Genomic DNA, 13,487 nt, shown 5'->3' with positions numbered 1-13,487 from the left:
GCTTAACTTTTGTGTTGTTTTTTTTCCTGTCTCTCCTCCCTCCTCCCTTTCCACTCCCTCAGTGTTTGTCAGTCTTTCTGAAAGAGTCTCTGTATTGTGGATTTCAAGTTGAGCTGCTTGGCACAGGAACACAGACTGGAAGCACCTGGATGGACCAGCTGCCTGCCTCTCCTCCCCTCGGCCCTGCTCCCCTCGTCTCCTCCCCTCGACCCTGCTCTCCTCAGCTCCTCTCCTCTGCCCTGCTCTCCTCCTCTCCTCTTCCCCGCTCTCCTTGTCTCCTCTCCTCCCCTCTGCCCTACTGTCTGGTATATGGCTTACTGACAGGCAGTAAGCTGGGTGAGAGAGTAGATGATGTGGAAGGCAGGCCAGCATCAACCCCCAGCTCTGCCTCTGTCTGTCTCTATCACTGCCTCTGTCTCTATCACTGCCTCTGTCTCTATCACTGCCTCTGGCTCTATCAATGCCTCTCTCTGCCTCTATCACTGCCTCTGGCTCTATCACTGCCTCTCTCTGTCCCTGTGTAGTAATAAATATAGTGGGAATGGTATTCAGTAACAGATACTGTAACAATAATAATACAAATATAATAATGTATACCAGCATGGACGTTATTGAAAAGCCTCAAGGCATGAAAGCCAAACAGAAAATGTCATTGCATTTCTGCGTCTGTGTCCGTCTGTCTCTCTGTATTAGTATCTCTCTCTCTCTCTCTCTCTCTCTTTTTCTTTCTCTTTTTCTCTCTCTGTCGCTCTCTCTGTGTCTGTGTTCATCTGTCTTTGTGTCTCTTTTTGTCTCTCATACTGTCTCTGTTTCAGCCTTAGTCCTTCTCTCAGCTCGTAGTGTTTTCAAGGAAGGCGTTTTTGAACTTTCTCCGCGCACAGACTGCCCAGGTCCTCAACCAGTCCCACGGATGTCGGAAAGTATGAGGGTCTCCTCCCTCGGCTCTCAGCTGGGAAACTGCTGTCCGGTCAGTCGAGAAAGATGTCGTCGCCAGGAGGCCTTTGAGAAGAGAGAGAAGCCAGCACATAATGTCTCTTGGACACGTCCAAAACGGCACACTCTTCCCTAAGTAGTACACTACATATGACCTGCACTCCATGTTGTCTAGAGCACTGTAACACACTGTGAAGTCAGCGCTGCATTTAGGACTCAGCCTCGGCGAACCTCCCTTCCTGCTCATTACTCCATGAAAGGTCGCTGTGCCTCAGTTCACAGTACAGCTATCGTAACGCTAAAGGACTAGTTCACTTTTTTACACTTTAAATGTTAGATGGTTCCTCCCCCTTACAGTTATCTATATATAGGATTGTGTAGTGACGGATTATATGTAACCAAGTAATTGAAAAAATTGGTGATCTGTTACCCTAACTTACACCACTCTACTGTCCAAGAAGAACATAACATCCAGCTAACTATAACCTCCACTAGCTAAACATCAATGGAAAGGATGTGGATCTCAGCGTGTTGTGGGTCAGCCAATATTGAGTTGATTTCAGGTAATATGGAGGTTATGTTGATGTTAATATTAATCTTTTTTTAGCCTGCTGAGGGAAATGTTTGCTGACATTTCTAAAGACTTTTAGAGTGAACAATTATTTGGGCCAATAGAAAGTGTTACAGCAATAAACCATCTGACCAGAAACTAATAGGTTACCAGATTGAATCTCTGAGCCAGAACGGTGGAACATCTGTAGTTCTGTCGTTACTCAAGACAGTGAAATTGGTCCCGGGGCACCCCGACGTGACAGTTCCCCACGGCTCTCCAGTTTAGTGGGGCCAGGTTGAGAGTGGAACAAATCCTGCTGGGCCTAATGTGCAAACAATGACTAAAATCACTTAATTACAGCAAACTGGGATCATGGTTTCCCACTGTGGCGCACTTGTTTTCACTGGAGTACACATTATAATAAATAGGGATTAGGGTTCCATTTGTCAGATTGTGATGGAACTCCAAAGTGGTACTAAATGTTGCGGCACAGCATAGGCAGGCTCAGAGACGTTTCAGTCGACTGCATTGGGCAGAATGTTCTGTCTCCTGTGTCGGGCAGAATGTTCTGTCTCCTGTGTCGGGCAGAATGTTCTGTCTCCTGTGTCGGGCAGAATTTTCTGTCTCCTGTGTCGGGCAGAATGTTCCGTCTCCTGTGTCGGGCAGAATGTTCTGTCTCCTGTGTCGGGCAGAATTTTCTGTCTCCTGTGTCGGGCAGAATGTTCCGTCTCCTGTGTCGGGCAGAATGTTCCGTTTACTGTGTCAGGCACAAGGTTCCGTCTACTGTGTTGGGCAGAATGTTCTGTCTACTGTGTCGGGCAGAATGTTCCGTCCACTGTGTCGGGCAGAATGTTTTGTCTCCTGTGTCGGGCAGAATGTTCCGTCTCCTGTGTCAGGCAGAATGTTCCGTCTCCTGTGTCGGGCAGAAGGTTCCGTCTCCTGTGTCGGGCAGAAGGTTCCTTCTACTGTGTCGGGCAGAAAGTTCCGTCTCCTGTGTCGGGCAGAATGTTCCGTCTCCTGTGTCCTTCTTTTGTCTGCCCCATATGCTGGTGGAGAATAGCTGGGATGTGTTGCAGCAGTAGAAACCACGTTACGTGTTTTACCTTAATGTCCTGACAGGGACTACGTCAGAAACTGAGAATGTCCTGCAGAGAAGAGAAGCAGTTCAAAAACCACACGGAACACACACACACAACGAGAACTTCATGGAAGAACGAACTGCTGTGGATTAATATTGTATTATCTACCCTAACATCTGTCAGGCCTCATTTACCTCCATGCTTCTGAGATTATAAAATATTTAATTGAATCAGATGAAAACTGTAGTTGCAGTCTTACCTTAGGCGAGTGAAACTCCATCTGTAAGCTTACCTTATCCGTTCATGCATCTCTTAAAGTGGGTTATACAAGGCTTTGTTTGTTTACCAATTCTTCCTTCCTGTGTGTTTATCCAAGATAATTACCCCAATAGACTCACTTAGAATTTAAGAATGTATATTTTCTAATGTCTCTAACTCTCACAAATGATTTTAATTTTAAGGAAACATTAATAGAGTTTTGAGATACTAACCAGATCAAAACAGTTTTGTTTTTTTATCTGGCCTGAGTAAACCTTAACTGCGGAGCGCTGATATAAATACAGGGGAAGATTTAAAGCTATTTTCGATTATCTGAAATGGTCATGTTAGTTCATGCTGATATCGACACAAACTAGACATGCTATGGTATTGCGAGTGGCAGAGGTGTTAAATAACATTTAGCTATAAATGTGTGTTAACCAATGAAAAGCAATGCATTACAATGCTGACCATCAATGTTTGTTTTTGTCAGTGTCTACATCCTCCAGTTTAGGGTTAGACGTGATCTGTCCCCATGACATTGTCAACTACAATGTAGGTGGTGTCAAGCATTCGTGTGTTCTCCATCCTAAACCACTTCTGTTGTTCTGAGCTTTAATCTTATTTGAAATCATGTTCTTGTCGCATTGCCTGTTAGGTTAACAATCCTTCGACGTGCAAAAATGGCTGGGGAAAATGGCTGTGGATATGGCTGCCTTTTAAAAATGGGCGGCAGTGCAGTGGAGTTGTCAGACCAATCGTTGAGTTTCGCCATTTGTACAGTTATTGGGTTTTACTGTTCATTTGTGCTTGAAATGACACCTTTGTCTCCTCTTCAGTTTTGTGGTCGCTGCGGTCGGGAGGCAGGGTCCTGGCAGGGTAATCTCTTCAACTGTGAGGAGACAGGGTTTGAAGACACACACCCACGGGGAAGACATGTCTGACACATCGTCCTGGATGATATGTCTGGTCCCTCAGGAGAAACATCTCAGACCAGCCATCAGACGTGTGTGTGTGTGTTTTATACTTGTGAGGATCAAAAGTCACAAGAATTCTTGCACAAGGAATCTTCGAAGCAGTGAAGACATTTGGTAATATATTAGTAAAATATATTCACTGATATATTGTTGAGGCTTCGGTTTAGAATTAGGGTTAGGTGTTAAGTTTTAGGAATTCAGATTTAAGATTAAGTCTACGACTAAATGTAAGTTTACATTTAAATAAGTTAAATAAAGACTAACATGAGCTGGTCTCTGCACAGGGCCGGTTAGGTTTAAGTCAGTCAATTAAAATGTAGCAGCATTCATAATTCTCCATTGTGGTCCGTTTCTTAATTATATAGAGACAGACAATTTGCTCACCTGGACAATTCTAATATTGACCTTCACCTGCAGAGAATAGATGAATGCATCATATGTCACCCGTGTAAGACAATTTCAAGTCTATTTAAAAGTAATCCGACTGTATGGACTAATTCATAATTAATAGGCATATGCAATCAAGCAAAATATTGTATTTCAATGAGGTGACGGCAGGAATGTCTTAAAGGGAGAGGTTCAGGGGAATGATATCCACTGTACATAATATATATCGCCTTCGTGAACCATGTAGGACGATGCAAATGGTTCTCAGCAATAATAGTTATCTACATTATTCATAACAATTGTTACTAAGAAGGATGAAAATTAGAGAGACTGGAAGTGAGAGACAGAGAGTGGGAGACGGGGACAGAGGGAGACAGAGAAAGAGACAGCGTATCTTACCAGTAGCACGTAGGATCAAGAAAAGAGAAAAAGACAATGATTGAGCCATACAATAAGAGGGGGAATACTGTTTTGACCAGGGCTCAGACAATATAGGATCTGAGACCTGGCACCTTTTCTAATGACCAGTCGGAATAATTCATTACAGTATCCAGAGTCAAAAAACAACATGAAACATAAACCACAGGACAGTTTCTTGTTTCAACTGGCCATCTTGTAGCGTTTAATGAGAAGAAAATGAGCATTCCTTTGGAGGAATGGGGATTACTCCCAGGGACAGTTGATGGCCTCCGTGGATAGAGAAGGATCTGCTCCAGCTGGCTCACTGGCTTTTAATTCAGCTGGGTATTAGGAATCAAGGTTGGCTACACGTGTGCTCCTGTAAGTTTAGCCCAGGCCTTCATTTATGAAAGGTGAAGCCGTTGATAACCGGGCCGAAGTATTCCTGGTATCATAGGAGTAAAAAAAATGCATACCTCATACGTATACCTCCAGTGTTCAATATGCAGTCAGGGAATGCCACTTTATAAAGGGAGACTGTTATTTAGTAAACACCCTTAATCGGAGTGCATATATTTTTCTGTCGGCCTCCCCTGTGGGAATCCAACCCAAAACCACAAGTGTTGCGTGCACTGGAGTACGAAGGCGAGTCTGTGATCCTCGGCGGTGACATTCGGTGACCTTTGATCTCTGTCAATGTAATTCTATGCAACGCTCCAATGAGTAGATACCGTAAAGCCCAAAATGATCAACTGCAATGGAATATGGGGATGGATGCCTTTGATCCTACTGGGTTAATAGTTTCTTGTGGCTGCGCGTGGAAGAGGGCCTTTTCTCAATCCATTGAAGTTAATCCTGAATCCGCTCTCCTGTGTGCCTTTTTCACCGTGACCCGTAAACCAATCAGCAATCGAGGGGGCAGGAAGGGAGGAACAGACCGGTTGAGGAGTATCCAAAGCTCGCCGCTTTAGTTTTTGGGTTGAAGGACAAAATCAACCGCACATTTCAAAACATATTACATTTAATGTCTCATTCTTTTAAAATACGACATATTCACGCACGCTCAGTCCTCGTTTCCTCTTCCTGATTACCTTTGACCGTTGTTTTAAGAGGACGCTAGAGAGGATTAAAGGCAATGAAACGCGTTTGATGAAACTCCGAGGTCATTGGGGGTCGTGGGACTATGCACTGCAGAATACAAAAACCAAGGGTCAGAATGTACTATCCTCAGGGAGAGTCATTCTTTAAACGGCACATTCACGAATTTACGTCACGCAGGCCGCGCACACAGGAGAACCAGGTTGGATAATTTATTATGTACGGAGGGCTTTGCTTTCTGTGCATTTAATCCCGGCGTTGTGAGCAAAATATAGATTAGGTTTAGGAATTTCCACATGGCTACACTACAGCGCCCTGAGTCCCGTGGCAACCACCCTGTGAGGTTGTTGCTGGGCTAATCAGGGACGCTGTTCTACAGCATGTAAACAGGAGCCCACTCATCAGCAGGGTAATTGGAGTTTTCTCAAAACACGCTGCCCGGACTAATCAGCGTCCCAGGAAACGGGACGCAACAACGGAGAACAGAACAAGGTCTGCTTTGTGCCGGAGCAGGTAGCAGGTAGCATGTAGCAGGAAGTGAGGAGGCTGAGAATGAATTTACGCCCGGCACACGATTCCCGATAGGCCCTGGTCAAAAGTAGTGCACTGCGTTGGGAATCGGGTGCCATTTTGGATGCAGCTGGCGGAAAGGCAACCAGAGGGTGCGCTCTAAGTGTCACCCTAATCCCAGTCCACTACAACTTCAGAAGAGTCCGGCGGGCCCTGTTAAAACGTAGTGCTCTAAATAGGGCCTGGGGTTCGATTTGGGACACAGCGGGCTAATGAGAGCGTTGGTGGCTGGCGGAGGAACAAACCAAGCTCCCTGGGTATTAGGAGGCGTCTGAAAGGAGCAGCAGCATCGACACTTCATCACACACACACACACACACCTGTGCATTCATACACACGCTCACACACACACACACATAAACAGACACACACATGCATGCACGCACAATAGAATGCACGTGCACACACACGCACCATCACGCACTGAGGTCGTGAGGTTAAGGTCACCACTTGGAGACCTCTCCTCCTCTCCCCTCCCTCCTTTCTTTTCCCCAGTCCTCCTTCTCCTCTCATATTCTTTCTCCTCCTTCCCCTCCCCTTCCCTTCTCTCCTCCCTGTTCCCCTCTCTTTCCTCTTCCATCTCCTTCCTCTTCTCCTCTCCTTTTCCACTGCTCTCCCCTGCTCTCCCCTCTCCTTTCTCCCTATCTCACCTCCTCACATCTGTTCTCCCTTGCTCTCCCCGCTCCTCTCCCTACTTGTCCTCTGATGTCTTCTCCCTTCTTCGCTCCAATACAGTTTCCATACCTGCATTAGACTCCTTAATCACATGCAAAGACCCTTCTGTGTGAATCACCATCTGTTTGTGTTTGTGACTAATGGAGGAAGAAGATGAGTGTCGGCATACGAAATGGGACCCCACCATCTATATGGGCAATTCCAGCGTTATGGACATCACATTGGATGCATAATCACAACTTCGTGGTGTTCATATTAATGAACATGATAATTGTCATGTCTGTGTATAGCACCCCTTAGAGGTAGCAGGTAGCCCAAACGAGGATTTTCTTGGTATTAGCATGTTGGAGAATTAACAGTAAACTAATTGTAAGCAACATTGATATTACATGAAATGGACAAGCTTTTATGGCTTAAATGGGCACTCTGGAGAATCCTGCCTCCAACGTCTACAGGACCACAGCATTGTTTCCTCCTCTTCCCTTAGTGAACAAGACCGGGATATCTAGTCCTGGCTGGTTTAGGGGGGGATAGTACTGGATAGTCCAGGGTGGTTTAGGGTGTGGGATAGTATTATCTAGTCCTGGCTGGTTTAGGGGGGATAGTACTGGATAGTCCAGGGTGGTTTAGGGTGTGGTGATAGTATTATCTAGTCCTGGCTGGTTTAGGGGGGATAGTACTGGATAGTCCAGGGTAGTTTAGGGTGTGGGATAGTATTATCTAGTCCTGGCTGGTTTAGGGGGGATAGTACTGGATAGTCCAGGGTGGTTTAGGGAGTGGTGATAGTATTATCTAGTCCAGGGTGGTTTAGGGTGTGGTGATAGTATTATCTAGTCCAGGGTGGTTTAGGGTGTGGGGATATTATTATCTAGTCCAGGGTGGTTTAGGGTGTGGGGATATTATTATCTAGTCCAGGGTGGTTTAGGGTGTGGGGATATTATTATCTAGTCCAGGGTGGTTTAGGGAGTGGTGATAGTATTATCTAGTCCAGGGTGGTTTAGGGAGTGGGGATAGTATTATCTAGTCCAGGGAGGTTTAGGATGTGGGGATAGTATTATCTAGTCCAGGGTGGTTTAGGGTGTGGGGATATTATTATCTAGTCCAGGGTGGTTTAGGATGTGGTGATAGTATTATCTAGTCCAGGGTGGTTTAGGGAGTGGGGATAGTACAGTGAGGGTCTAAAGCGAGTACAAGAAGACTACACATCAACGCAAACTGATTGACAAACTGGCAAGAAAGATTCATGGGGAAATATCTCAGGCATTTGAAACAATTTTGAAGAAGAAAATGACTTTGCTTAAGACATTAACTGCAAATGTCTTCTTTATGCTTGTATTTATGCAAGCAGTACAGAAAAATTCTTACATTCGGTCCCTTTATCAGACAGTATTAGCAAAAGAGTTTAAGTTTCTAAGTCGGAGGTAAAACATTTGAAATACATTCTTATAAATATTGTAATTTTCCATTACTTTAGAGAGGATAATTGACCGTTATAATTACATGAAGTGCCCTCCGTAATTATTGGGAGAGTGAAGCATTTCCTTCTTCTTTTGGCTCTGAAGAAGCAATTCCGTCTCCTGTTGCCTTCAAAGGTTTGGGTTTGAATGCAATCCATTACTAAGAGGTCAGAGTGTAGTCTCTCAGCTTTTATTTTAGGTTATTTGTGCAAATACTGGTTTCACCATTTGGAAATGTGACCAGAATCGACAGGTAAAGAAGTTGGCAACGCTCTTAGTGGTGTTTCATGTGAATAATTTAAGTTGCTAAAATTATTACACAGATATTTGGGTGGTAAGGCTGCGGAAAACCTAACCTCATCTGAGCGATGCTTGTTTCCACCTTTGGCCATTTCAGTTCATCAAAGTGAGAGCCTTTGGTACTGGGAAGGAGTTCTGACTCGCTCATATTGAGAGGTCTGGAGCCTTTTCTTGGAATCCCAATGGGAACGGTTGAACCAGGAGGCACATGCATAATCAAAATGACACTGTGCAAATTGTACAAATCATACATACAAAAGAGAGAGCATGCTGCCAACTTCTGCACCAACGGAGCCGCTGTAAAGAGGACCAGGAGGTTCTAGTTGCTTGGGGTGCACATCCCAGAGGTCCTGAAATGGAGCGACCACACTCACAGCGTGCACGCAACAGCCCCTTGTGTGTACGTACGAGAGACTCACCATTGTTTTGTTCTTTCAAAGCGGCAGCCGAATAGTTTTTTAGCACCAAAAGCAGCTTTGTCGGTTCCAGCAATGGGTGAGAATATTCTGTGAAAATCTCGACAAAATCAAGTAGTTGTGAAATCTTATGACGCATAAAAACAAACTGAAAGATACATGCGGAACACATCTTGACATAACATCCCGCCAAAACATGTTCAGTTTGTTTTGCAGTGTGTATCCTATCTCTAAGAAGTAACAAGACAATGTGTTATTACTTCCGTCAGATGAACAAAGTACAGCAAACAGCATCTGCTATTATGTGAATGTATCTGAAAAGGTGGCACCTTCTAATGAGACAGGTGCAGTACACCATTGGCTTTCCATTGCGGTTTCCAGTTACCTCCCTTGACTTGCGGTGCTTTCTTTGGTTTACGTGTGGTTTGGTGGGTTGTCAAGAATCTGGCAACCGTAGTGACTAAGTGATTTCTCCTCTCTTAACAGAGAGCTCCAGCGGCTTCCCAAATGGCCCTGAGTGGCCTTAACGCAGCGGTTCCTGGTCAGAAGAAGCGCACTACATAGGAATCAGAGAGCCATTTGGGATCCAGCTGCCGTCTTTGCTATGACCTTAACAATAACAAAGACAAGTCTCAGTCTTAACAGAGTTCTCTAAATATACTGTTTGCAGACTGAGGTTTACCATGAGCTGCTTGTCTGTCTATCAGCCCATCTGTTTATATGTTTGTTTCAAACACATCATTATTGCAATAGCACTGAGGGGCGGTAGATAGCCTTGGAGGGAAAGTGTCGGACCAGCAAACTGAAAGGAAGTTACAACAAATCCCTGAGCCAGGAAAGTGGAAAATTAAATGTTTTATATTTCCATTAGAAAGTTGACCTTAACTACTCCCTAGGCAGGCAAAAGGTAGCCTTTAACACCTGTGCAATCAACCAGGGTTGGCTTAAAAGCAGTAAGTAAATATTGTTTGGGGGGAAATTCGTTTGACATTGAGAACAGAAATGATTTCATCCTTAATCTAGCTAGATTCCTGTCACACTGAATTAACGCGCACACAGTGACAAACCCATATGCAAACATGAACCCAAAAAAACAACAATTGTCTCTGTCTATTGACTTCGAAACCATTATGCAATGTTTTCTGTTGAAGGAAATAGATCTGTGCCGTCTCTAGACATCAACGATACATGCAGTATACACACTTACATCTGAGGAAGTCCTTAAAATAATTTCAAATATATCTTCCATATCCGGGTGCCTATAGAGCTCCCTTTGATTCAGACAGGCAGGGCGATATCTCTCAAACAGTGTAAAACCAGCAAGATGTTCGTCATACACTGCTGGAGAGACAGACGGACGGAGCATCGACCAACCTCAGGCAATGATGCCTGTCAATACATACTTTTTGTAAAAACTCACACACACCTTCCTGGGCGCGGGTGTGCCCCTCAGGAGTAGATAAGAGAGCGGAAGGAGAGGAGAACAGGAGGAGGAGGAGGAGGGCAAGAACAAAGCATTCAGGAAATAAGCATGGCACCGGCAGAGCCCATAGCCTGTGGCTGAAAGTGACGGGTTGGGGCGTTCGCACACACACACACACAAAAAAACATTTTCACTACAAATCCTCTCGGCAAATCCAAAAGGACATAATGTGAAAATGGAGGCCTGAAGATAACTCAGTAGCACCACACGCTACCCGTCGCATGTGAATGACACCGCACCGCCAACTTAAGGTACCTTACGGCAGAGGGGAGCACAGTGGAACAACGAAAGGGGAAATTGCATTCTAACACATCCCAGAACAAACCTAATGAATTCCCGTATGGAAGTATTTCATGGTGATGGCGTTCATGTCTGTTGATCCTTAGAGCTGTTCCTACGTAGCTGACAGAACAAGGACAGCTGTGGCTCACTGGTGTGCTAGGGTTTTCATTGGTTGTTATTTAATAGCAATTTGCACACGGAACGCCACAAGTTTCCTCATCAATTCAAGCATTGCTAAACATTTTGGTAATTAACATGAGGCAAACGTGAGGCGGGGCTTAGTTGAACTGAGGTTATGATTGGTTCAATTTGCAATGTATGTATCCAACCAGCGGTGTGTATCCACTTCATTATCCACACCTCCTGCTGACAACATCAAAACGAATACACTTTCCTGACTCTTAGGCCAGGAGGATGCCAGTCTAGGACAGCCTAGCATTTTGGATAGATACAAAGCCATTAAAACTTAAATTAGATTTAATTGGTGATACATTTATGCTATTACACTGAGCAAAACACAGATAAAAGTTGTTGAAAATATGTCTGTGTGGTTAAAACGTTAAGCTTAGTGGGTAGCTAATTGCGTTTTAGCACAGTTTTCTAGGGTCTTTTGCATTTAATTCTATCCACTCAGAATGTGATGTGGGTGTGATTTTCTAGGGGGTCAGAGAGGGGCTATTGGCTCACAGACTTGCCTGCGCTGAGTTATTTGGTGATTGATATTGATGGATAATATGTGTTTTTGTCGAGAACCAGCGGTCCGGGTGTTAGGGTTGGGATATGATATAGTACAGTATATTGGAGTACAATACTCTACAATACAGCGGAGTAGAGACCAGTGGGTACAGTAGAGACCAGTACAGTAGAGTACAATGTAGTAGAGACCACTTAAAGTAGAGTAGGGTACAGTAGACTACATTTGAGTACAGTATGGTACAGTAGAGTTAAGTAGACACCAATACAGTACAGTAGGGTACTGTACAGTTGTGATGAGTAGTCTCTCACGTCTTTGATGTGTTCAGGCTAACCATTAAGTTGTCTTACCCACAAAACTATTGAAAGGGGTTTCCAACTGTGCTTAAAAATAGCTTTCTCTGTATTGAGGGACTTGGCAGGGCCTCTAAAAAGTTGCAGCTCTTTGCTACGGCACCACAAGAATGTCCGATGTGGTGATACAACAAACCGCTCTCACTGAGAGGCTAGCCCTGTAGGCAGTGGGCTGAGCCCAGTGGAAAAGCAAACCTTTCACAGATTGGCCGAAGTTCGGGCACTGTGGGATCATTTAAAAACATATACAGAGAGAGAGAGAGAGAGAGAGGGGGGGGGGGGGGGGGGGGGGGGGGGGGGGGGGGGGGGGGGGGGGGGGGGGGGGGGGGGGGGGGGGGGGGGGGGGGGGGGGGGGGGGGGGGGGGGGGGGGGGGGGGGGGGGGGGGGGGGGGGGGGGGGGGGGGGGGGGGGGGGGGGGGGGGGGGGGGGGGGGGGGGGGGGGGGGGGGGGGGGGGGGGGGGGGGGGGGGGGGGGGGGGGGGGGGGGGGGGGGGGGGGGGGGGGGGGGGGGGGGGGGGGGGGGGGGGGGGGGGGGGGGGGGGGGGGGGGGGGGGGGGGGGGGGGGGGGGGGGAGGGGGTTGCGGGTTCGGGGGGGGGGGCGCGGGCGGGGGGGGGCTGGGGGGGGGGGGGGGGTCGCCGGGGGGGGGGGGGGGGGGGGGGGGGGGAGACAGGAGAGAGGGGGGGGAGAGAAAATATGAAATTGAATTAAATAAGGGAAGTCCCCTTTCTACCAATAGAATAAGAAAGGTCATGCAGAGCCTGTTGGAACAGAAATGAAACAATATCCTAATGTCTCTGCATTGACCCCCCCCCCCCCCCCTTACCTGTCCTTCTGACAGTAATATCTCAACAGACAGGCTTCCGGAGGGCTGTGGGATATTATATATTCACAATGCAAAACCACCAGAATAGAGCATGTTTTATTCATACGCTGCCTGAATGAACTTCTGGTTGTGTGTTTCTAGGGACGTCTGCCTCTGGAGCCAATCCTTTTCAGTTTGTTTGTTTCATTTGTTTACTTTTCCACGGAACTAATCCGAGTTCGGTTTCCGTGATCAAACACGTGTACGGCGGCACGGCTGCTTGTGCAGACGCTCATTAGGAGAAGCATTCGTGCATGGAGGGGTTCCTGTGATTTAATGGGCCTGCGACTGTTCGTCAATGCTGCAACATGCTATGTAAGAAGACAGTAATGTCGTTGACGTATAGCTTTTTAATACGCGCTGTCAGTGTTGTCATAACAAATATTAATGGTTATTTAGCAGACACTTTTATCCCTGAAATAATGTCACGTGTGGATACATTTTGTTTTTGGTTGGTCCCTGGAATCAATTCCTGGTCAAGTTGTTAATAAGTCAGTTTGTTGGTGTACACAGTTAATATGTCGGGTAGTTGCTTTACGTTGTTAATATGTTGGGTAGTTGCTTTATGTTGTTAATACGTCAGGTTGTTGCTGTAAGCTGTTAATATGTCAGGTTGTTGCTGTAAATTGTTAATATGTCAGTTGCTTTACATTGTTAATACGTCAGCTTGTTGCTGTATGTTGTAAATACGTCAGGTTGTTGCTGTATGTT

General features: G+C 45.9%; 1 protein-coding gene across 1 annotated transcript in view; it reads right to left on the bottom strand.

Annotated features, from left to right (window-relative positions):
- Window positions 1-2,874, bottom strand: part of LOC117594590 (uncharacterized protein PB18E9.04c-like) — a 64,162-nt gene extending 61,288 nt beyond the window's left edge. The window contains exon 1 of the mRNA XM_034292822.1: window positions 2,858-2,874. Coding sequence (XP_034148713.1) covers window positions 2,858-2,874 — 17 coding nt within the window. The remainder of the gene's footprint in view (window positions 1-2,857) is intronic.
- Window positions 2,875-13,487: the final 10,613 nt, after the last annotated feature.

The sequence above is a fragment of the Esox lucius genome, chromosome 6 (genome assembly GCF_011004845.1).
Source record: "Esox lucius isolate fEsoLuc1 chromosome 6, fEsoLuc1.pri, whole genome shotgun sequence".
NCBI lineage: Eukaryota > Metazoa > Chordata > Actinopteri > Esociformes > Esocidae > Esox > Esox lucius.
This window is presented reverse-complemented; position numbering and strand designations above follow the sequence as displayed.